Genomic DNA, 25,160 nt, shown 5'->3' on the forward strand with positions numbered 1-25,160 from the left:
TGGGCGCCGGGCCGCCGAGGCCGACCGCGTGCGGCCCCCCGGCAGGCCGGCGGCTCTCCCGGACACAGTGCTCAGCTCCCTAGTTCTCTCCATCCCCTTAGTTTTCGGGTCTGGCCGAACCGGTCCCTAGAATCAGGGTGTTCGACCCAAGTAGTCGTCATTGTTTGAGGGGCTGCTGTGTGCGAGGTGCTGCGGTACAATGGGGAACATCCTCCCTGACGGAGTTGCTGGTCCCGGGGAGGAGCCACAGGCTCACCCCCAGTCCCGTGGCCAGGTGCCTAAATTAAAGACGTCGCCGTACAGCGAAGGGACCGCCGTGACCAGGCTGGAGCGGGACGGTCTCCATGGAAGCGCCGGGGGAATCGGCGCCCCCAGTGCCGAAGCGGAGGTTACTGTGACCTCCTGAACGCCGGCTTCGTAGCCCGGGGACCCCTTCCCTCGCGGTTGTTTGTATTTAAAACGTTCTGCTTGACTGTGATTTCAGAAGCTTATCAAAACACTCCGTAAGTTGAAGCTATCCTATTGATTTCTGGGAGGCCCAGCTTTCAGTTACTTGATAATAATTTGATCTTTACCTGTGCTGGAGCCTAGTAGGTATCAGAAGCAAGAAAGTTCCTACTTTTTTTCCGTAAGTGAAAATACTCGACTGAAAGATACATTTCCCCCACCCAGGAGCCTGGCGATGCAGCACAGCAGGAAGCAAAGCACAGGTATGCGCTGGAGTTCCGAACTTTTTGAAGGATGGTTTAACCAAAAAAATTTTTAATTTGTTTTATCGTGGGTTTTTTCTTGTTTTGGGGGGGGGGGTTGGTTGTTTGGTTGTGTGTTTTTAAATAATCACTACGCCCATAGCGGGGCTTAAACTCACAACCCTGAGATCAGGAGTTGCATGCCCTGGGGCGCCTGGGTGGCTCAGTCTATTGACCTCTGACTTTGATTCAGGTCCTGATCTGGGGGTTCTGCTGTCAGCAGGAGACCGCCTCAGGTCTTCTGTTCCTCTCTCTCTCTCTCTGCCCCTTCCCCATCTATACTCCTATTCTGTTTCTCAAAAATAAACTTTTTTTTTTTTTAAAGTAACATGGTCTTCCAACTGAGCCAGCCAGGCACCCCTAGTTTAGTTATTTAATAGATGTGGGAATCTCAAAGTTTTTCCTGGCATAGAGATTTTGCCATAAATAATCAGGGTATTTTTGTTATTTGCTAATTGAACAAAGGTGTCTGGAACTCCCTTGTAATTGCTGGTTGATGTTTGCTTCTCTGCTAACTGTGATGACCTTAAAAATGAGCCTAATAATAGGACTGCCTCGTCTGGATGTCGTGAGGATTACACGGGTACAGTGCTTCACGTGTAGTAAATCTCTATACACATTAACTGTTAAACTGCTCTTCTTGTTATTTTATCCCAGCACATGGCTGGGCGCCTCACAGCACATTTAGTGAATGAATACCAGGTACCTCGCCATGCTACTGTTCTTTTTTCTTATTGTGATTTTAAAAAAAACAAACCTAAAATTTACCATAATAAGTATTTTCCAGTGTGCAGCTCATTCGTGTTTACTATTATTATTATGCAACAAATCTCTAGAACCTTTTCATCTTGTAAGACAGAAACTATACTTGTTGAACAGCTCATTTTCCCCCCGCCCCGTCATTCATTCAGCACAGACTTACTGAGCACCCGGTCTGCGTCAGGCACTGTGCTGGGTCTCAAGAAATAGGCAAGGCAGAAAAGGTTCCGCCCTTATGTGGCTTATTAGTGGGAGAAGAATGGTGCTAAGAAGAAAATAAAACTACCACATGAATTTTACTGATTGTAAGACATGTATTTTTTCACATTTAACATAGATTAGGATCTGTTTCATAATGGATCATCTTGTCCTGGATTCTTAAGGATTTATTTTTGCTTCTGCCACAACTTGGGTACATGTCTAACGTGTGACCTTTTAAAATTTAAGTTCTGTGCTTGAGGGGCATCTGGGTGGCTCAGTCAGTTGAGCCTGTAATTCTTGATTTTGGCTAAGATCATGATCTCATGGTTTGTGGGTTCGAGCCCCATGTCAGGCTCTGCACTAGCAGTGTGGAACCTGCTGGGTATTCTCTCTCTCTCTGCCCCTTCCCACCCCTCCCCTACTGTCTTCCTCTGTCTCAAGATAGATAAATAAATTCTGTGCTTGAGACCCCACTCATCCCCAGCAGTGTAAATTCGGACACCAAACCTGTAAGACTAAAGCTTGAAGTTCAGACTGTGACAGGAGTTTTTTTTCTTCCCTCACTCAGGACCCAGGCTGATGCGTGCATCCTTCCTTTTTGTCCCTTTCTGCAGGGCGGGTTTATTTTTTGTTGACCGTGTACTATGGGTGTTACTCTTTGATGCCCCAGCTTTGAGTAGGGATCTTCTGTTAGACTCGTCTATTTTGTTCTTAGAGGTACATAAACTAGGGTGCCTCTTACCATTGATGGCGTCTTCAGGCCAGTGAAGCATGTGTATAACAACAGTAAACAGCGGGGTTGAAATCCTCAGGGGCAACAAGGAAGTGGCCCGTGGAGGGGAGGTGGGCCGTGCGCCGTGCACCGGGCTCCCTCAGGTGGGGGTGGTCAGGCACAGCCGGCCCCAGCTCCCTTCTGATTCAGTCCCAGGCTCTGCTTTTGTCTGTGTTGTGTCGTAAGTTCCCTGAAGGACTTCATTTGGGGAAAAACTTTTTTTGTTGCTTAAATAAAAGTTTGAAACCACTGTCCTGTGACCTGGTTCCCATTCGAATAGATAGAAAGATCAAGGATAGTTGCAGGGTTAGAAATTCACTCCCTCTCCCCACTCAAAAAGCAGAACTGAGTGTCTTGAAACACGGGGTCTGGCTCCAGCTTGGCCGGGATTACCTGTGTCCCCATAACATGGCATTCCTAGGTCTCAGTTTCTTCATCTCTAAGAAAAATTACAGATTAATCATTTGGTCCTTTAATTGCCTGGAGTCTTTTTTTTTAATATTTCTTATTTATTTTTGAGAGACAGAGAGAGACAGCACGAGCAGGGGAGGGTCACAGAGAGAGGGAGACACAGAATCTGAAGCAGGTTTCAGGCTCTGAGCTGTCAGCACAGAGCCTAACACGGGGCTCGAACCCACAAACCATGAGATCATGACCTGAGCCTAAGCTGGATGCTTAACCGACTGAGCCACCCAGGCGCCCTGCCTGGAATCTTAACTACCAGTTTCCGGACCCTCTCTCACACTGGGTACTTTATGTATGTTGGTAATGGTGGTTGAACCAAAACTCCTCTCTGAATTATGAAAATGTAAAGTTTTACCTTTCAACCCAGCAGGCTCATACCCACATAAAATAAAGCTAACTTTTGAGGGCGGGCCTGGCCACCTGCTTGAGTATGGGTACTGCCGGCCGCATAGAGCCTGCCCTAGTGCCATCTGTGGGCACAGCAGGCTTCCATCTTGGGAAAAATGGAGTCGTGTGTTCAGTAGGAGTGCTGCCAGCATGTTTCTAATTGGGCCGCCTTGTTTGTGTTGTAGGGAAGCAGAAATGAGAAACAGCATCTTAGCCCAAGTCCTGGATCAGGCAGCCCGGGCCCGCCGTAAGCGTCTTCAGTTTCCTCTGTTATTTCCATAAAATGGATCTGAGCTAGTTGAATAGGGAGAGATAGCTATGAAATCGTTCCTCTCTCTGGATTAAATACTTGCTTAACCTAAAAACAGGATGCAGATAATGTTGTGAGAAATGTGAAGTTTATAAACTTAAATATAATAAAACCGTTACTAAAAATACGAGCTCAGTTCTCTTACCAAGGAGATGATCTCTCAAGTGCATATTAGGTAAAATGTATAAGAAACCACTCTTAAATTGAGTCAATCACAAAATGTTGCTGGTATTTTATGTGGTGATGGGGATTTGGGAGGTTTATGGTCTCTGTTTTAGTGTATGTTCTTAATTTTTCATAGTAACTTCTGAAACAGTATAGAAAAAACTAATAAGCCAATCTGAATGAACTAGTGTCTTTTGGTAACTTGAAGCCCAGCTTAGAAGAGGCAGCCTTAGATGGATCACCACAATTATCCATGTGTAGTAATACGGAAATTTCTTTCCATTTAAATGGAAATCATGAAAAAAAAAAAAAAAGACCTCAGGCTTAGAATCTGAGGACCCCAGTTTAATCTTGGCTCTCCCACCACCTCTGTGTGGCTTTCACTGAGATTGACATGGCTAAACTTGAGTTTCTTCATTTTTAAGATGGGCTATTGTACAATCTGACCGCCCACCCCCGCCTACTCTGCTAGTCTCAAAACACAAGTCTGTGACGTGCTTTGGAAGTGGTGCGTAGTTTTAAGTTCTCTTAAGTGTGCATTTCGTTTTGACTCCTTCTTTTTCTTTCTAGTAAGTAACTTAGCACTTGTAAAGCCCGAAAAAACTAAAGCAGTAGAGAATTACCTCATACAGATGGCAAGATACGGGCAGCTGAGTGGAAAGGTAAGCTTGGGCGGCCGTGAGGCCATTTTCCCTGTTACTGACTTTATCAAAGCATCTCTTCAAAAGGTCAGTCTCATTTTCTGGTTACAGACGTTCTTGTTGACTGTTTCAGTGAAGCAGTTCATAAAGGAGGGAATACTTGTGTCTACCCTAAGTTCTAAAAGATAACTAATTTCGTTTCCTGAAACCCTCTGCTGCTTTCCTTCCTGACGCTGACGGAACCTTGATGTGTGTGTGTTACCCAGTGACTAGTAGGGTCAGCATCTCATTGCTTCTGCACCGGAAACAGGTTTGTCAATGATACCAAATAAAATGCTGCCCATGTGCGTAGAAGTTCAGGGCGTTTTGCGAAGGAGGAGCCGCTGAAGTTCCTGCTTATGCTGTGCCTCGCTGCGCCCTGCTGAGCCTGACCGTCGTTCAAGGGTCTCCCTTCGCGACGAGCCTCGGGTGCACTGGAAGCCAGCTGCTGCCACCGCAGCCTGCGGGGGTCAGCCCTGCCCTCGAACCACTTAGCTAAGAGCACGTGTGGAAGAGACGACAACGGTTCATCCTTTTTGAATGACTTCTCTCCTTCATTTAAGCTCCTCGAGGGCAGAGGGGTGCAGGTGGTTGTCCCTGTCTGCTAGTGGTGACAGAGGTGTGAAGTACTGTTAACTTTGGGTTTTCCTGAGAAAGTCGATGGAAACCTTCCCCTCAGATGAGGCTAGCAGAGCACAATGGACTTGAACTTAAACCAATAGTTAGAACCTCCTGTCTTGCCTCTCCTTCCTTCCCTCTTGACCTCTGCCCCCAGGCCCCAGAAAGATTAAAACCGTTCAATGTGCTGAGGTAAAACTCTGTTTAAAAAAGCACTGTTTTTCTTTCCGGTTGCCCTAGGTATCAGAACAAGGTCTAATAGAAATCCTTGAAAAAGTAAGCCAACAAACAGAAAAGAAAACCACAGTTAAAGTAAGTTTCCTCAAATACGCATGGCAAAAGAACAAGGTTTTAAATGATAAGCGTTAAATATCTATCCGCTGTATCAAAACATGTTTCAGCCCACGAACATTCTCGGTTTGTAACAGGTGTAAGTTTGGGGGGAAAGCTGCATTTGTTGGGGGGCCGAATCGTTAAGACTCGGCTGTCGTTGCCCTCCCCCCATAGATATAAGACCCGAAGTCATTTCAAAGACCTGGTGTCTTGTAGGAGTAGGCCTGTCCTTGTCAGGAGGTCTGAGCCCTGCTCTGTCACACACGCTGTGACGCTGCTTCACTCTCCCCCCAGTTCAGCAGAAGAAAAGTCGTGGACTCTGATGAAGAGGACGATTGCTGAGTTTCAGATGTTTGGAGACCGGGGCTTAACGGAGCAGCAGCCCTAGGGCAGATAACACTTGGGGGAAGCAAACATCTGTTTGTTTACTTTGTTTAGTGTCTATATGCCCTTTAAAAAAATAAAGTTGTTATGCAAAATAAAACAATTTGGGCAAAGTGTTCTTTTGCACCATAGTTGAATGAGCAGAAGATCTGCCCTTTGAATGTTTTTTTACACACCAAAAGTTTCTAAACGTACTGTAGCAGCATGAATATGTTCTTTGTAACTGTGACATTAGTGTTAGGAAAATGGCCTCTGCAGAAATACACGCTGGCTTACTCTTCATAAGGAAACAGCATCCAGTAACATGGTAGTTAAAGCCCACGGATTAGGAGAAATCAACTTTTAATATTTAACATCAAATATTTCCAAGATCTAGGTTCTGAAACCAAGTAAACTATCTTTCTTCCTGAACATAATATGCATGTTTAATGTAAGGAAATTCCTTGCTTTGGTTTCATTTATAATCTGCTTTTCAAAGGCATTTCCAAAGGCACTGAGACTATATTATTGTAACAAACACTATCCCTATCCAAGACAGTGGTACTTGCATTGCCGAAAATTACCAAAATCACTAGAAGATACCGACAGTAATACTTTAACAATAACAAACATGTTTGAAAGTAAGTGCCTTCTAACTTTAGCAGTTAAACATTTTAGTGGAATTGTTTGAGTTCTTCACTGATAAAACTGCAGGTAACTTAAAGCAAATGTCATCTCTCCTATTGTGCTTTTCCTCCCATAGGTTTTGAAACCTTTGCTCATAAATTTACCTCTCAGGTGAGCTGTTCGGTGTAACCTTTTAGAGGCCTCAGCGCTGTGAGACCCAGCCCAGAAGTGAGTTCATAACATTTAATGAAGGGGATAGGATTGGTGGCAGGAAAGTAACTGGAAAAGTGGTCTCGAATCCCAGTCTCTCGCTAGCATACTGCTGACCTGTATCTAAACTGTGTAGTTGAGATGTTACTTATTCTGAGACTTGAAATTTGGGACTGTGGCCATGTAGCATTCCCAAATAAACGAATGACTAGACCTTTTAACATCAAGTTTTAAAAGGAACAGAGTTAGGAGTCAAACATAAGTTTTGCTCAGGGATTTTGAATGAAAAAAATCCCAGTTATAGGTAAACTTTGCTTTAGATCTTATTTACACAAAAACGCTGGAGGGAGACCAGAGGATTCTCTGCAGGTTGTCACATGCCTCCTCCTCCAGAATAACTGACCTGACGGCACCTGTCCTGTCCTCCAAGGACACTTGAAATGGAAAGTGGTTCTGTACACAAGGCTAAAAGTTCCGCACGGCAGCCTAGGAATGGGGGTGGTTATTCTAAGCTCTCTGACAATACTTTGAACCCAAAACATTCTTACACAGAATAGGAATTCGGGCATTGCCAATTTCCCAGTCAAATCAGGTTTTAAGTGGGAAAGCAATTGGGGAAAAACCAGTGTTTTAAAAACTTACTGAGGTAGTGCCTTCAGCTTGCTCACTGCTGATGACAAGAGTGGCTCAGGAAGAAGCTTCTCCCCTAACACTGACCGCCTCACTCACGTATTTGTGTCTCCAGAAGGGCGCACCACGCCGGAGACGGCCAGTGCAGAGGACACCGCCAGGCGGGCTGTGACCCCAGATGCGACGGTGCCAGCATCCCTGCTCCCGTCTCTCCCTTAAACCTGTCTCCTCACTCGACAATTCTACCAGGCAGGGCACCTGGTAGAATTAAACAGGGAAGTTTGCAAAGTGCTGTCGTACCACCCCAAAAATGAGGGGATATCAAATGTATGCATCTGCAGCTTGACTGGCAAACTGCACAGGATAGAATTTCTATATTAGGATGGCAGCAGACCATGACTGAAGTTAGCGAGGTCGTTTTGTTTAAAACTGTGGAAAAGGGGGGAAACTAACGAAATTCGCAAAGCAGCAGTGTTTTGTTCCTGTTTGGGCTAAAAACCTGTACTGTATTCCTTTTTGTTCTGATTTAAGAAACATTTCTGTGGGCCCTGGACACTGCACCTGCTAGAGTCAGTCAGTCTGGGAAGGCGAATGGGTAAGGATCTGCTCCAAATGATCTGCTTCATGTGTCTCAGTGAGAGATGCGGACCCACCCAGCGGGGACCCTCCCATACACAAAGCACGTGTTTACAGCAAGAGGATGAGAAACCCGCGTCTCCAGAGCGAAAGAGCAGCTAAAGAAGTGTACATGACGCGCTCAAGAATCATAGAGTTTACTGTTTCTTTCCCATCGTTTGGCACATATCCAAGGCACATTAGAAAATTAGAAATCATAAATTACTTTGTAGAAAAATAATCGGTCCCTCCCTTCTATACATACACAAGTACTTCCAAGAACATGCACAAAATCATGTCCCTAGTACAAAGTTATTTGAAAATGTACGCAGACAAACCCATGTTTGCGGCCGTATGCCAATTAGTAACATAAAAAAATAAGAGTGTAATCTATAGAAATTTATAAAAAGGAATAAATGGCAATAAATTCTAACTGAAAGTAACTCTGACCTGGTTTGTGCTGTAAATTTTGAATCTGAATCAAAAGACTAAGAAAAGATGTGCCAAATCTCTCTAGCGCAGTAGCCCTCCGTCAGGTGTGACATCCAAGGGAGGGTTTTAACGGAAAGGGAGGTTTCGAGAGCCACTGATAGGGTGCGTACGCGCAGTGATCAAATATCTGTACTTTGTCAGAAGAAAAGTTGCCTCCCACCTTCCCCACATCCAGAGTGTAGAACAGGTCGTAAATGTCCTCCTCACTAACATGAACATCTCACCGGCCTGGGGGCATCTTTGGGCTCGAGTGCTGCTTTGCCAAGGAACATTTTCGGGGCCCTCTTTTCTCCAGGTGGGCGTGTCCCGTGGCCACGGCGCCCGCCATCACCTATGCCAGAGGCCGGGTTCTTCAGCCCCGTGGGATGCCAGCCCCGTGGGACGCCCGGCAGAGCTGAGCACCCTGCGGTGGGCGGTCGGAACCCGCCTTCAGAAGCAGCCCCCGCCGGGCCTCCAGGATCGGACGCCACTGAACACCGGGGCCATTCCTTTCCCAGTGCACGCATGAGCTTCGAAGAGGAGAGACCGGGTGAGGGTTTTCCTTGTTGCCTTCTTTCCCTGGGCCACGGAAAGCGTCCAGGAACTTCCTGCTTCTCTCTCAAACCCAACGCAACGTACATTTCAGTTCTCAGCTGCGTCCCCGCGGCACCTTGTTGAGGACTCCCCTCCTGGCAGCCAACGTAACAACCGCTTACCGCTGTTAAGACTGGGGAGCAACACCGGCCTCGCAGGGAGTAGCTGGGTCTCCGGCGGCCCCGGGGCCCCGGGCCGCGACCGTGTCCTCCACGGTGTGTCTGCGCAGCACCTGCCTGCTCGCAGGAACGCTCTGCTTCGGTCCAGCGGCCTCGGGCGGCTCCTTCTGGTCCCCTGCGACTCCCAGCCTCCCTGGCTGAAGAAAGGGCACAATTCAAGCAGTTCGCTCGCTCTGCACTTGACACCAGAGCCACACAAGAATGGCGCCCTGGGGTGCTTCTGTGGGTCCCCCAACGTGCTCGAGAACTTTCCGGGCGTGATTTCAGTTCTGACCTCCCTGCAGGGGCAGTATGACACGTGCACTCCACGTGTCAGACGCAACGTGATGCTTTACCTGATTTCACATGTAATCCTTACAACCAACAAGCCCGCCCTAATTGCCACCCCATTCACAGCTGAGGACACCGGCTCAGCGAGTGGAAGCAACCCGCCTTGACCCCCATCGCTCGCAAGGGAGGCACTGGACCCCGAGCTGATTTCAGTCTGAGCGTTTCCCACACAGCAGCAGGTCTGTTAGCAAAGTCGTGAAAGATTCCATAGGAGACCAAAACTAGTCACGTTAGCAAAAATCCCTTTAATTCTCTACAACAGATTTAGATGTGCTTTGACAAGCCTGGGCCACCACACGGGCCGCAGACCGTCCTCATCAGCCGTCACGTGTCGCCAGGAGCGAGAAGGAAAGTCGGGTTCTGGGAGGGGCCACCACTGCACCACAGCATGTCAGGCACCTCCTTTCTGTAACTGAGCAAGCGGTGCTGTAGGAAGATGGCCACACGGGCAGCTTTCGACCATATTCGGAGGTGTTTTTCAACCCACTGAGCTACAAACTGGGTTTCTTCCTGATACCTGATAGTGAACCGTGGCTAGTGTGACCTGAGCTGTCTCACTGAGCGCGCACGCCTACCCACTCCCACTGTCCCCTCGCTCTCCTTTCTCAGTAAACGACGTCTGTGCCTTGGCTGTCCCACTGGCGAATTCATCTCGGTTGTTACTAACTCTTGCAAAGAAGGAAATCATGAAATGAGAAATGCGTTCACCATGGATGCGTTTTGGGAAAGCCGGGCTTTAAGAAATATGACAAAGGGCGCCTGGGTGGCTCAGTAGGCTAAGTGTCCGACACCTGGTCTTGGCTCAGGTCGTGATCTCACGGTTTGTGGGATCGAGCCCCACGTCAGGCTCCGCACTGATAGCATGGGCCTGCTTATATTCTCTCTCCCCTTCTCGGTGCTCCTCCCCTGCTTGCTCTCTCTCTAAGATAAATTTAAAAAAACAAAAAAGAAATATCATAAGCCAGCGTTTAATAACTCACCTCATGCAAACAGTCTTGAGTAAAATTAGGGACACTTCTGTCTCTTGCCATAATCTCCCCTGAAGCCGTTCCCCTGAAAAAAAATGAAATCAAGGTTCGGGCAGCAGTGTCAAACGCTCTGGCTGGCCATCAGGTGGCAGCATTTGACGGTGCAGATTTTTCTGTGACCCATCAAAGGGGCACAATTCAAGCACCCATCAAAGGGGCGCATACCTGGCTTTAGTTGTAAGTAAAAGTCGGGTCAAAAGCACAGAAATCAACTCAAACTTTATACTCACTTTAACTGACCACCAGCGTGGACAAAGTAAAACTGTCTTGTAAAAGGTTCATCTGGTAGATCATACACTTTTGAGTTCCCTGTGGATAAAAAAGGATAAACATTTGGGAACTTCTGAAGTAGTTTAAGAATTTTTTTTTAATAATTTATTGTCAAATTGGTTTCCATATAACACCCAGTGCTTCTCCCCACAAGTGCCCCCCCTCCATGACATTAAGAATTGTTTTTAAAGTTGTAGCACAGATGCAACCTTTCAATTTTCTTAGTTTAACAGAATTGAGAAAATTACAAACTGCATTTGTTTAAAGAGTCATATTGGTAGCAAGCAAGCTATTTATACCGTGTAAGTCCCCATGGAAAAGAAGAAAGATATATCCTTATTAATACATAGGACCCTGTGTGAGACAGGCTCAGGATTATCCAGAGATGGAAACGGCTTTATTCACATTACTGCACTACAAACGACACCGTAATTTTAAAGAAAGAAGAGAGTGCCATCTAGCTGGCTCCGTTGGTAGAGCATGTGACTCTGGATCTTGGGGCTGTGACTCTGAGCCCCATATTGGGTGTAAAAATTACTTTAAAAAATAAATAAAATCTCAGGCACCTGGGTGGCCCAGTCAGTTGAGCATCTGACTTTGGCTCAGGTCATGATCTCATGGTTTGTGGGTTCAAACCCCACATCAGGCTCTGTGCCCATGAAATACTTTTTAAAAGGCCTGGACCGGGGACCTGTGGCAGGAAAGAATCTCCCAGTGGCTGCCCCTCCTGTCCACTGGGGGGAGGGAGGCCTGAGCCCCCTAGGTGAGGCCGAGAGAGGCCACCTCACTTCTTTAGGAAGCATCACCCCAATCAGCCGGAAACCCAGCAGCAAGCGAGCCGATGAGGTAGGCTGTAACATACGTTTCTTTGGTGCCCACATCCCCACCACAGTCACCAGCACAGGGGCATTCTACATTTAAAACTAAACCAACACCAGCAACTACTCATGAATTTCCAAAGAAGCCCATGCTGAGAATTACAGAGAGAATGTAAGTTCTTACATTTTTTCCGGATCTTAACAGTAACGTAGTCCTTGTGGTCTGTTTCGCCAGCATCGCCCGACGTGGCCACACAGCTTGGTACTACCTGAAGTAATTCCATTATTTTTGAATTCTACAATTTGAAAGGGAAAAGGTCATAGTAGTAGTAGTCGCCATCCTTAGCAGGTCCTTGCCTGTTCTGGACCTAACTGTCCACACCGGGGCGGCTGGGCAGAGGGCTCGAGCGTCGGGGCAGCCCTGGCCTCGGGGCCGGCCCCTCCGCTCCCGGTTCTCGGCCAGGCGGCGGCTGCTGGGCGCTGGGCCCTCGACGGGGCCCTGCAGCTGCACAGGGCTCAGGAGGCGGCCCCCGGCCCCGCCCCCAGTGCGCTCTAGATAAAACACCTCCTCCCCACCAGCACTCAGGAGGCGCTCACTGACGGTCTGAAATATTTCAATTCCTGGGGCACCTGGGCGGCTCGGTTGGCTGAGCGACCAAATCTTGATTTTGGCTCAGGTCAGGATCCCAGGGTTGTGGGACCGAGCCCCACCCCGGGCTCCGCCCTGAGCGTGGAGCCTATTGGAGAGCCTCTCTTTCCCGTCCCTGTGCCTCCCTCCCCCGCTTGCTCACTCTCACTCTAAAATAAGATAAAAAAATAAATAAAATATTTCAATTCTGTTAAGAAGTATTACTGAAAATTAATATGATAAGCCCATGAGTATGTATGGTAACTTTTACGTGACACCAGTGTCATTTAACAGCCTCCTAGCTGTCTACCCAGAGTCAAAGATGAAAAGATTCAACACGAAAACAGGAACAGACAGCCTACTTCTTCTAGGAGGGGACGCCCTTTCCTCGCCACCGCCCTGTGCAGACACCCACCGCACTGGAAGGAGGGGTGAGGCGGTCCCCACAATTCCCCTCTCACAACTCAAGGACTCTCATAACCACCGACTGACCAAACTCTCCCCGTCGTGCTGCGAAGACCAGTGCAGGCAGGGCGCGCCCCGAACTGCCCCGGGAGCCCCGGAGGGCTCGTCCCCCGCCACACCAGGGCACTGACGCCCGCAGCTGCTGGGGGAGCCCCTCCTCTCCGCCCATGGAAAGCGAGCCCCAAAGGACTGACTACGGCTCCCCGAGCAGGCCACCTCTGACCAGGGCACCAAGGACCAGACACCTGACCACAGCGGCCAAGCTCCGGCACAGCCACTCGGCCCTGCACGGCGATCCCGAGCTCAGCTGCTGCTATTTCAGGCGCGTTGCAGCCGCAGGGGGCCCAGAGGGCGCGCAGGGGCCCCCCCCCCCCCCCACCGCTCACCTGCTCGGCGCAGTCGATGGCTGTGCACTGCCTCTTGTTCAAGACGTGCACCAAGGCGCCGTGGAGGAGGAGCAGCTCCACCACGAAGACGCGCTTCTCCATCACGGCCTCGTGCAGCGCCGTGTTGCCCTTGTTGTTACAGGCGTTGATGGAGGCCCCGTGCTGCCAGGAGACACAGCGTGGTCACACGGACGCCAGACAGCAGCGGCGCGGACTCCAGGCCACGCGGGGCCCGCCACTGGCCCGGATCTGCAGCTCACCTGCAGCAGCAGCGCGGCGACTTCGTGGTGGCCGTTGGAACAGGCGTAGATGAGGGGCGTGTTTCCGCTTGTGTCCTTCTTATTGGGTTTTGCATTAGAATCCAAGAGATGCTTCACCACCTAGCCCAGAGAAGACAAGTTTTCAACCATAATTTGTGGAGCCACATCCTGTAACTTGATACCCTCTGGGCTTTTCTCTACGTTTATTTGGAAGGCTCCTCAGACCCATGTCTGACGCTTGGGAGAAGACAGACCAGCTGAAGTGAGGTCCCCTCTGCCAGGCCCGGGGCTAGGCGAGGGGCTGTGTTCATGTCGTCGTTAGCCCTCCCCTGTGGAGGGCCGGGTTATCCCCCCAGTCCTAGGAAACTGATGTCTGAAGTGCTCTGCTAGGTGTTACAAGAGAGACGAAAGGCCTGATGTGGTTCTTGTCTTTTATTTTTTATTTTTATGCTTTTTTAAATTTTGTTGAATATTTACTTATTTGAAAGAGAGACACAGAGCATGAGTGGGGGAGAGGCAGAGAAAGAGAGAATCTGAAGCAGGCTCCAGGCTCTGAGCTGTCAGCACAGAGCCCGACACGGGGTTTAAACTCGCCGACCAGGAGATCAGGAACTGAGCTGAAGTTGGACGTCTAGGCGACCATGGCACCCACGTGCCCCTGTACTTCTTTTATTTTTAAGTAGGCTCCACACCCAACATGAGCTTGAACTCACAGCCCTGAGATAGAGTCAGAAGCTCCACCAACTGAGCTGGCCGGGCACTCCAATTTATTTTTTATTATTTTTTAAGTAAGCTCTATAGCCAGCAATGAGGTTTGAACTCATAACCCTGAACGAGCAAGCCAGGTGCCCCGATTCCTGCCTTTCAAAAGCGCACAGTAGAGCTGGGGTGCTGGAGTGGCTCAGTCAGGTTACAGTCCCACTCTTGGTTTCGGCTCAGGTCATGATCTCACAGTTCGTGAGACTGAGCCCTGCAAGAGGCGCTGCTGACAGTGTGGACTCGGCGTGGGATTCTCTCTCTGCCCCTTCCCCACTTGCGTACTCTCTCTCAAAATAAATAAACTTTTTAAAAAATTATAATCTTAGAGTAGAGCTAATAGAGGAAAAAAATTTTAATAGATAAATCTCAAAACGAAACACAAGACTGAAAAGGCCAGGCATTTCACAACTGTCTCTTGCACCTCCGCCACAGCGCCATCTCTATGAAGTACGAAGCTGGGGCCACAGACCACGGGCTGCGGGGATGAAAGGTGCTAAGGCTCGCAGGCCGAGTCCTCAATGTCCCACACCCACGCACCAGAGCTGCACCTGCTGGGGTCAGGATCAGAACACCGGCCTCCCGCCACTGGGATGTGAATGCCAATGGAGAGACAGGGAGGGGCAGGGGGAGGACTCCCCCCCCCCCCCCCGGAAGCACCAGAGCTCCGTGTTCTGTTGCTGAGCCATCCTAACATGTGCCTCTCAGAACCCCTGAGCGGGGAGGAAGGAAACGTGTCTGTCCTCTGGGCCAGCCCCCAAACCTGCGCCCTGCAGCATTCCCACCAAGCACCCTCTGCCCCGGAGACAGAGCCCGTACCTGAAAGTGGCCCTTCTGGCAGGCCAGGTGGAGCGGGACGGCTTGGGTTGCATTTCGGGCACCTACATAGGCACCATGCTTCAACAGGAGGGGGATGAGGTCTGCCCGGCCGTGCAGGGCAGCAACGTGCAGTGGGGAGAAGCCGTCCCGGTTGGTCACATTCACGCCGAGCCCACTGGCGGGGATCTTCGCCAGCTTCTAGTAAAAGCAGAGGGTGGAGTCCGAGATGTCGTTGGTATGTAAGAAACTGGCCTGAAGGGCCTGAAGCCAGGGGCCCCCCAGTCCCTGTGCAAAATCTGGGATCACGGCGGGATCCAGAATCAGGCTGCCCACACGTGACTTCCTACAACTTGGGGAAGGTTAAGATATCCCAAAGGAGTAACTCCGATTTTCAAGAGACCAACCCCTGAAGTGATACCCTATATATGCCAAGGCGATTCAATGGGAAACAGAAAGTCTGTTCAACAAATGGTACCAAAACAACTCGGTGTCCACACAGGGAACGTGCACACCCTTACCCCACCACACACAAGATGACGAATGCCTGGTAGACCTTAAAGTGAGGGCACCTCACTCTCCTGAAGTGAGTCCACAAGAAAATCCTAGCAGCGCTGGAATAAGCAACGATTTCTTAGGTAAGACACAAAAAGCAAAAACCACATAGGAAGAGTCTGATACTCTTCCTATGGTCCTTCTTTGAAAGACACAATGAAGAAAATGAAAAGGCAAGTCACAGAGTGGGGGAGACGTTTGCATTAGGCATATCTGATGAAGGATGTGCCCTAACCAGCATTTCAAAACACCAGATTCTCACAACTCAGTTGGACAATCCAACGTTAAAAAAAAAAAAACAGGCAAAAGATTTGGGGGGAAAATCTAGATTTATATCATGGAGATCCTGGGCCCTGAGCCCGGGTTACACGACTACGTGTTTGTCAAGCCTCACGGAACCGCTTGCTACTTAGCTCCATAGTTCTTCATTTTGATCATGAAGCTGCCTGATGACTCACAGTGGTTTTACAATCAGTCATCCAATGTAAGAACTATCAACTAGTAATTTTTTTTTTGAGAAAGAGACAGAATGCATGCTCACTCAAGCACAAGCAAAGGAGGAGCAGAGGAAGAGGAAGAGAGAGAATCCCAAGCAGGCTCCAAGCTGTCAGTGCAGAGCCCCACGGAGGCTCCACCCATGAACCTGTGAGACCATGACCTGAGCCGAAGCCAAGAGTTGGACACTTAACCGACTCAGCCACCCGGGAGCCCCTCAATCAATAATCAGAAGGACAAACAAGGAGTGCCTGGGTGGCACAGTCAGTTGAGTGTCCGACTTCGGCTCAGGCCATGATCTCACAGTTCGTGGGTTCGAGCCCCACATCGGGCTCTGTGCTGACAGCTCGGAGCCTGGAGCCTGCTTCGGATTCTGTGTCTCCCTCTCACTCTCGGCCCCTCCCCCCACTCTCCCTCTGTCTCCTTCTCTCTCTCAAAATAAATAAACATAAAAAAAGGACAAACAAAACATCTATAAACCATATAACTGGAAACAAACATTAAATTAAGATATCAAATCATACATTTTGATAATAAAATTACTGGCAGTGTCTTACGTGACTGGCCAAGAATTAAAACTGGCTATCTAGTTCCCTTTGTGATGGCTAAAAAGGTTCTCTCTCAGAAAATGCATGCAAAGTTAAAAAGGTGAATTTTGCTGCATGTAAATTGTACCTCAAACCTAAAAAACAAACAAATAAAGAAACAGGGAGAAAAAACACAATCAAATACCACTGCACACCTACAAAACAGCTACAGTTAAATAGTCACAAGGGTGTGAAGCTACCAGAACTTTCCCACATCAGTGGCAGGAGTAGAAAATTCTATAATCACTCTGGAAATCTGGCAGTTTCTTATGAAGTTACGCATGCACCTACTACATGATCCAGCAATTATAACCCGAGGTGTTTACCCAAGTAAACACATATTTATACAAAGACCTGTTCATGAATGTTCACACTAGCTGTCTTCACAAAGCCCAGAGCAGGGAACTACTCAAATATTCATCAAGAGGTGATCAGATAAAATTATATTCAATAAAACACTACCCAGCAATAAAATGAAATGAACCACTGACCCAACATGGATCTCAAAACATTCTGCTGAGCGAAGGAAGCCAGACTCAAAAGAGTGGGTACTATCTGGTTCCATTCACGTAAAATTCCAGAAAATGCCAACGAGCCTGTAATGATGGACAGCCCTCAGAAGTGATGCTCGTGTCTGTGTCTTGACCGCGGTGACGGCCTCATGGTTTTACACATCTGCAGAGACGCATGTGACTGCATACTGTACACGGGTACGCTTTCCTGTATGCAAATGGCCCTTCAATAAAGGTTTTTGGGGGTTTGTTAATGATTATTTCGGCGGGGGGAACAGTTTCTGAAGTGGGCTCTGCACTGACAGCAGAGAGGCCGCTGTGGGGCTCAAACTCAGGAACCGTGAGATCATGACCAGGCCCAAATCAGATGCCTAACCAACTAAGCCATCCAGGTGCCCCTCAACAAAGATTTTTTAAGCAAACACCCTAAACACACCAGTGGGCCAGAAGAGGGTGGGGTCTTGGGGTGGTTAACTAAATCACAGACACGAAGCAATTTCCACATAAATGTCTTTTTTATGTCTTCTGTGTCTTTTTGAGACATTTCAAAATGGGAAAAAGAGATTTTCAAAAAGTAGAGAACGTAAGATTTTATTCAATAAAGCCAATAGTTATTTTAATGTGTAATTCAGTTTCCCGTTACAGCTAATGAACCTTAAGGTGGGGAAGAAGAGAGCGTAGGAAATGACAAGAACGGGGACAGACGCCTCTGGCCACATGCAGTCACTGCCGCGGCCTGACGTACTGTCACTTCACATCGTAGCCTCTGAAACACTCTCTGCCTTTTCATTTTCACAGCAGGCTGCAGAGGGGACATCACCCTCCAGGCTGTATCCGGCAGCAAGGGGACAGGACAAAAGCTGCACATTCCCAATGTGCACACGACCCTGTAGCTAGATGAAAAGCTACATATGAATGAAAGTTTAATCTTTTCAGTATTATTGGGCTAAAATAACCCAAAGTCAAGGGGCGCCTGCGGGGCTCACTTGGTTGAGCGTCCAACTTCGGCTCAGGTCGTGGTATCTCAGTTTGTGGTTTCGAGCCCCGCATCGGGCTCTCCCGAGCTGTTTCAGATTCCGTGTCTCCTGGTCTCTCTGTCCCGCCCCCACTCACACTCTGTCTCTTTCTCTCTCTCGATAATAAACATTAAACAAAAATTTGTTTTTAATAACCCACAGTGAAGTTTTTTTTAAATAAGGCAGGATTATCTGGTAATACAGAGGACACCACCAGTATACCTGATTTGTAGAGTCAAATTGATTTTCTCAGTATACAACATACACAACACACATTGTTAAATAACTAGCACACAAGCACATACTAGATGCACAATAACATCTACAATTGCTCAAAAGAAAATGAGATACTTAAGTGTACACTTAAGAAAACATAGAAAGGATCTCTATGCTAAAAATCACAAAATGATGAAGAAATCAAAGAAGGCCTAAATATTTGGAGAGAAATATACCACGTTCATGAAAACATAACACAGTTAAGATGTCATTTCTCCCCAACTTGATCTACAGTTTTAATGCATTTCCTACCAAAATCCTAACAGTATTTTTGGTAGTCATAAACAAACTTACTCTAAAATATAGATAGAAAGACATAAGCCATAGAACAGCTATAATCATCCTAGCAATGAAGAGAAAGTTAGGAAGAATCACTCCACCCAATACTAAGGCTTCCTATAGCTACAGTAATCAAGACTGTGGAACCAGTGGAAGGACAGACACACAGATCCACGGAACAGAACATACTGAGTCTGAGAGACCCACATCATATCTTGAGAGGTAGAACAGCAAGTCATTGGAGGAAGGATAGTCTTTTCAACAAGTGGTGTGGAACAGGTGGGTCCATAGACAAAAAAACCTCTACCTAAGTCTCACACCTTGCACAAAAATTAGCTCGGGGGTTACAGGGTGGCAGGAAACAGGTGAGTGTCGGAAAGGGCAGCCCAGGGGGCTCTTCCTGCACTGAGGGAGCTGGTTAGTCCCTTCAGTACTAACTTTTATCACATGCACAAAGCTACGCATGTGATAAAAGTGAACACGCATGCACAAGGATGCATGCATGCATGCACACGTGGGCATGAGTAAAACCGGAGAAATGTGGACAAGGTGTGTGGATGGTTTCCAGGTCGATACCCGGGTTAGGATGCTGCTCTACAGCTCTGTGAGCTGTCAGCATGGGGGAGACTGGGTAAAGGGCACAGTGGACCCCCTGTGTTTGGAGGAGGTCCCCCCTCAGGGTGTACCAACTTGACCAAAGACAGCAGGCAATGCATCCTGAATGCAGCTTCCTCGGGGGCCTGGCAGCCACGCGGACAGACACGCTCAGGCGCATCTGTTCATGAACTCTTGCCTTGGGACGTGGGACCAGAGAGCAGACGAAACCTGAGCACGCGTGCATGTCCTTGCTCGCTGCCCCGCTCATTCGGAAGGCAGGCCGCCCAAGCCAGACCCGCATCAGTGTCAGCTTCTCTCCTCCCTCGACTAAGGAACCAGTCCCCACCTCACCCCAGGGGATACCAACTCCCAGCCCCTCAGGAGCCAGCTGGCTAAGAAGCAGACAACTTTCCTCAGGGGAAGAGAAGAATTTCCCCCTGCCCTCACCGCCACCAAGAGAAGCCAAGCCAAACCTTTTGAGCCGGAGCACACTTCAGGCACTGGCACAATGGGTGACAAAAGTCAACATCTCCGGCACTGAGGGTGTCCTCCAGCTCGTCCAGGTCCTCGTCTGTCCACTCCAAAAGGTAACGCACCTGGTGTTGAGCAGAAAGGAGAACAGGACTTAAAACGCATCCTTAGCTCCTTTACAGGCTAGTGTCTCCTGCTCCCTCCCTCTGTCCCACGTCCACACACACACACACCTGCTCCCAAATCAGAGCCTACACTTCCTCAACCACCCCCACCATGACTGAAACAGGACTGCGTTCACCGTACCAAACCCTTCTCAGTCCTTTTACCAGCAAATCAGAGAACTGATGCCACCTTTCCTACAGCTTGTGGTAGGCACTTTTTATCTTAAAAAGGGCAGAGTGGTGCTGCTGTCACACCTAGGTCCTGGAGCGTATAGTGGGCACCTTGCCTTGTATCACCTAACTGCACACTTTCAACACCCGGCCGTCCCTTCTAACCTGGGAGAAAACTCAGAGAGAGAACAACCTGTCCAAGGCCATCCAAGTAGGAAGTGGTGGTAGGAACCTACACACAGGCTCCCTGACTCCACGCCAGTGCCCCTCCCACGACCATGCGCTAGCCCACAGGTGCAAGCACTGCAGAGCACCAAGAGGTCAAATTTATGTTACAGTAAAAACTGGTGTCTAGGATGTTAAATTCGAAACATGGAAACAACAGAAGTACATTGCTAGGCCTGGTTCTGAGCGCTCTAAGCACGTGCATGCAGGGAGTGTAAGGGCTTCCAAGAAGACCCGCTCCCACCCCACACACCTTTCCGCCAGGTCCCTTCCATATCCTGACAGCAGACACTCCACAGCGTGGAAACGCCAAAGCTGTCGACTCAGGGGCCTGACCTACCAGGCCAGCCCGGACAGATGAGGGCAGGCGGCAAGAATGGAAGGATCGGAGGCTGTCACACGTGTGAGGTGGCTGAGGTGATGACCCCAGAGCACTGGGCAGTCGGTCTCTGCTCACCGACCCCATGAATGGCCTCAGCCCCATCACCCACCCACAGAAGGAAGAGGAGTAGTTGTGTCATGACGCAGGGACAGCCACAATCTCTTCTCTGCAGACTGTCACTGGCTCACACCAGGGCTCCCAGGGTGCCTGAAGAAGTCCTACTTTGCTTCCTCCAAGGAATGCTGGGTTCCCCCGGGGCCGGCTCACAAGAGGACAGACACAGATACGGACACCATGTCCCGCCCCCAGAGAAACCATGTTAGTCTGGGGGATTAGCAGTGGTCTCTGGATAGAAGCTAACACACCAGTAACTGCCTTCAGACTCCTGACCTCCAGAGCTGGTTATACTCAGATCCCAGGAACCTCTGTGCACCGCCTTGAACTTAACCAACAGCGAAAGGCACTCCTGAAACACATGGCGCCAACACTCTCCCGTCATGATTTACTCAGAGCTCTTAATTTGGTAAGCACCCAATTTACTCCTCCTTTTAAAGTGGAAGACACAATAAATTCCTTTCAGGCAAGCTAGGGGACACTGCCTGCGGGAATCTAAGGAAGGCTGTCTCCACTCTCCGGGGATGTCATCAGATTGTCCCTGTCACCTGACAGTGAGGCTCAGGGCAGACACCTTCTCCCAGCAGGGCTGTCCCCTCCCCACACCAGCCCAGAGCAGCCAGCACCACCTTGTCGGGACACTGCCTGTGACTCCTTGGAGCCCCAAGCCTCAGACCTCAGCCTCCTGCCCAGGCGCCACGGCCACCCACAACTTCCACGGGGCCACACCGGCGCCTCTGGGCTCCGGCCCTCTGTCCGCCACCCCTCCTCTCTGCCAGCCCTGCCCGCACACCTAGCTCCCAGCTAGCGGGCCAGGCCCTGAGCCCACACTCTGAGCTCCTGCACACGGGGGTCTGGTCAACACCTCACCAGCCTCCAGGAATGGGAATGTCTAAAAGGTTCACTATGCGACTTTATGGCTACCTGCTTGTTACCTAAAGGGAAACCACTAACGTCTGCATTACCACATAGTCATTCAATGCAGCCCTTCTGTGTGAAGGTGAACAGAACTCGGCTCCCGGAGGAACCAGAGAGAAGAAACATACCTACAGCTCTTTTCAACCGAGAGCAAGCTTTTTCAGATGCACTTCTAAAAACTCACCATTTCTAGATCTCCATCAGCAACTGCTCTTAAAAGTTTGTCTACCTTAATTAAAGGAAAAAGAATGTTAGAAACTGATTTCAGTAATAAAGCAATAAAAGAAATAATAACAATGAAAACCTAGTATCGCTCGTTGCTCTATTGGTCTGTGGAGTTTTAACCCCTCATTCGCTATCTCCCAAGCACCCCGAGACGGCCCAGGTGGAGGTCGGGAGGGCGCTAGTGTGCGCCGAACCCACGACCACACGGGCTCTCTGAAAGGACTCTGCTAGTGACGTGGCAACTGACACGATGGCGCTCCTGAAGAGCCCGGCCACCCTCAGAGCCACATGTGTTCAGCCCTCATCGTCTGGCAGCCGAGGGGACAGCAGGGGGCGCACCTTCCCAGGAACCGTTTCAGGTCTCTGTTAGACTTCGGAATGTGTCTCTTGGCTTGTGCTGCTGTGCCATGGCCTCGAGCTAAGCTTATTGGGCCTCGGAGAGCAGATCCCTGGGTGGGGACAGATGCCCTGGGGGGACGCAGTGAGGTTCCCTGTCCACAGGGGGAGGAGTCACGGTACATGCATAGGGTGGTCTGCTCTGTGGGCTGACACTGGACAGGCTCTCGGGTCGGTTAAATGGAGAAGAAAAACAGGCTGTCAGCCACCTTTTACAGAACACAATGTGTTTGTAAGAAGTCAGGAAACGACACATCAGGTTGACAAGGACGCTTATGGAGTGAGTGGATCATAAGGGCAGAGAATTTAGTTTGTAAAATGATCTTAAATCTGTACACTGACAGGGGGCTTTACCTGGACTTTTCTTAGAAAAGACTCCTTCTCTCCCTTTGCCACACACACTACATAACACAGACACACACACACACACACACACACACACTATCCCCAAGGTGAAGGCGTTTCAGGAGCTGACGATGCACGAAGCCGGGGGAGAAGTGGCCGGGCTCCCCTGCAGGCCACGGCGGACGAGCTGGCCCAGGGTGCCGGTGGTGGCGCACCGGGCAGCCCTCGTGATGCCGCGGCCGCCGCCCCCCCGTCCGCCCTCCCGCCCGGGAGCCTCACCTCCCTGTAGTCCTGCTCGGGCACCTCCCATCTGCAGCGTGCCAGCACGGAGGAGAAGCTGGAGGTGGAGGGGGCCTGGCTGATGGGATCCACGGGGCGCTGAGCGGGCTGCACTGGGACCTGCGGCCAGGGAGCCCGACAGGAGAAGGGCCTCGTAAGGGCCAGAGCGCAGTCCCTGGGCTCGGAGCGGGCCACCAAGCCCGGCCGCGTCCACTCACCTCGGAAGACTTCCTCCTCCTCTCCAAGGACAGATGGCGGGCTTCCATTATCGACAGGATCTGAGAGGAGAAGGGGACATGAAAAATACTGAGTGAGGAAGGCTGCCAGAGCGTCGTCACCCACGTGCCCTGCTGCCCGCCCGTCCCCTCGGAAGGTCACACGGCCCAGCCACACCCGTGGAGGGACGGAGAAGCCACAGCCTGAACGGGCAGGAGCTCACCCAGGGCCACAATGACTAAGTGTGGGCCACCCCTCCGCTCCTGCTGTCCGCCAGCTGGGGCTTCCCACGAATGGGCTCAGGGGACAGGAGAAGCCCAGGAACAGAGGGGGCCATCATGCTGTTTGTCCACAGACACGAAGTGTGACCCTCCCACTGGCACTCCTGGGTCTCAGGCAGGAGCAGATCACAGCTGAGCCAAGAGGGCAGTCTGCCCTTATCCAGCGGCAGGAGAGCTCTCCGCTGCCCGCGGACACCTCGGGCCAAGGGTGGCATCGCCACAGAGCCCGAGACCCCACGAGTGCACGGGAAGCATGGCTGAGGACCCCTGGGGTGAGGGGCGGGGGGGGGGGCTTTAAACCTTCGAAAACTGCCCTTTATCTTACGCTGTGTGTTTATGACACACACAAAATGAGGACAATGGTAACGACAAATAAAGAGGGCGGGAGGAGCCGTCCGGAGGGGACAAGCACGCCCACGGCATGGCTGCGGGCCAGTCTCCACAGCTGTGTGCCCCACGGAGGGGTACAGGTTAGGGCAGTTCAGATGTTCCTATGTCGACTGTACCTCAATAAAGTGGCTGGCAAACAAAAAACCGCTCCCCTAGGAAAAGACCCGAACACTGAGCGCCGCCCTGGGAGACAGCCGGCGATTGTAAAAGACGCCTGTGGAACGTCACGAGGCAGAAAGCAGAGCCTGGGCAAAGGGAGGTGTCTGAAGACCCGCGCTGACACAGAGTCGCTGACGTGGCCGCAAATCTGGGACGACCGTGTCCGTCCCTTCGGGCGGAGCGGCTGCGTGAGGCCAGGCACAGACAGCTGGCCGCCGGACACCCCCGTTCCCCACCCACCCACGAGCGGAGCCCCACCACGGCACTACGCGCTCCCAGGAAGTCCTAACAGGAAAGGACCCGCTCATGCACAAGTCATTTCCGAATCAAACTGTACCCAACGATGTTCAAAACCGGCCAGGAGAGCATGCGGCTTTTAGGGGCTGAGGATGACGTAACAGGAAGACGCCCACCGCCGCCGCGCCCTTGGCCCTGTCCCTGCTCCTCTCGGCCGGAGCCACCGTTCTGTTTCCCCCGCTCCGTCTGCTCAGACCCCGCAGCCCTGAGGGGCGGGGGCAAACGCTGCAGCCAGCAGCTCTCGGAACAATATGGAGAAAACAAGCCAGCGAGGCTGGAAATCACATAAATAAGTAAAACCCATTAACCGCCAGAGGGGCGCAGGTCAGGTTCTGCTCTCAGGCGCTGACATACACTTTGTCCGGTGTGGCCGAGACCTAATCCTTGGACACTGATTTTTTTTTTTCATTCCTATGAGTGCTCTGAGATGAAGAAAGCTACCTTTGAGTTCAGCGCACACTTGAGGGGCGTCTCCTTCAGTCTGTTCTGGATCTCTGTGGATGCTCCATTTTGCAGCAGTGTCTCGATGATGCCTTGGTAGCCCCAACGTGCAGCTATGTGTAACGGGGTGTCTCCTTTCTCGTTACCAATATCCAGCCTGCACGACTGCACATCATAGTAGACCAGAGCCTTCACACACTGCAGAGAGAGCGGGGAACGCCACCGTTAGGTCACACGCCGAGCCTCAGTCCACGTCCGGTGTAACCAGGGCTCCGCGCACCAAGCAGATGTGCGGGCACAGAGACAGGCCTCAAGGGTTCCAGCTGACCTCATCAGGACACACCGTTTTTCCTAAAGAACCCAACTGCCAATCAGGATGAAAAGGTTGAATAAATTGTGATGTGTCCATGTGCAGAGAGGAGTGACCACAGCAGGCGTGGGACTGCTATCCCTTGAACGTTTGCGAGGTTGGCCCTTGGCTTGC

The 25,160-nt window shown here is 50.3% G+C and overlaps 2 protein-coding genes across 10 annotated transcripts in view; one reads left to right on the top strand and one right to left on the bottom strand.

Annotated features, from left to right (window-relative positions):
* Positions 1-5,923, top strand: part of PDCD5 (programmed cell death 5) — a 6,238-nt gene extending 315 nt beyond the window's left edge. Inside the window, exons 2-6 of the mRNA XM_029926589.1 lie at positions 673-710; positions 3,519-3,580; positions 4,379-4,470; positions 5,347-5,418; positions 5,734-5,923. Of these exons, the coding sequence (XP_029782449.1) occupies positions 673-710; positions 3,519-3,580; positions 4,379-4,470; positions 5,347-5,418; positions 5,734-5,781 (312 nt within the window). The 3' untranslated portion in view covers positions 5,782-5,923. The remainder of the gene's footprint in view (positions 1-672; positions 711-3,518; positions 3,581-4,378; positions 4,471-5,346; positions 5,419-5,733) is intronic.
* A 2,103-nt stretch (positions 5,924-8,026) lies between these two features.
* ANKRD27 (ankyrin repeat domain 27) overlaps positions 8,027-25,160 on the bottom strand; it is a 46,297-nt gene continuing 29,163 nt past the window's right edge. For 4 of the 9 annotated variants that reach the window (XM_029926584.1, XM_029926580.1, XM_029926579.1 and 1 more), the window contains 12 exons: positions 24,677-24,874; positions 23,111-23,170; positions 22,893-23,012; positions 21,832-21,876; positions 19,676-19,798; positions 14,889-15,086; positions 13,314-13,433; positions 13,054-13,215; positions 11,759-11,870; positions 10,717-10,795; positions 10,439-10,511; positions 8,027-9,261 (listed from right to left, as the gene is read on the bottom strand). In XM_029926584.1, coding sequence (XP_029782444.1) covers positions 8,998-9,261; positions 10,439-10,511; positions 10,717-10,795; positions 11,759-11,870; positions 13,054-13,215; positions 13,314-13,433; positions 14,889-15,086; positions 19,676-19,798; positions 21,832-21,876; positions 22,893-23,012; positions 23,111-23,170; positions 24,677-24,874 — 1,554 coding nt within the window. In that variant the 3' untranslated portion in view covers positions 8,027-8,997. Of the gene's footprint in view, positions 9,266-9,683; positions 9,885-10,438; positions 10,512-10,716; positions 10,796-11,758; positions 11,871-13,053; positions 13,216-13,313; positions 13,434-14,888; positions 15,087-19,675; positions 19,799-21,831; positions 21,877-22,892; positions 23,013-23,110; positions 23,171-24,676; positions 24,875-25,160 lie in introns of those variants that run through there. The other 5 variants (XM_029926583.1, XM_029926588.1, XM_029926581.1 and 2 more) reach the window with 4 other exon arrangements.

Source organism: Suricata suricatta, chromosome 16, assembly GCF_006229205.1.
Source record: "Suricata suricatta isolate VVHF042 chromosome 16, meerkat_22Aug2017_6uvM2_HiC, whole genome shotgun sequence".
Taxonomy (NCBI): Eukaryota; Metazoa; Chordata; class Mammalia; order Carnivora; family Herpestidae; genus Suricata; species Suricata suricatta.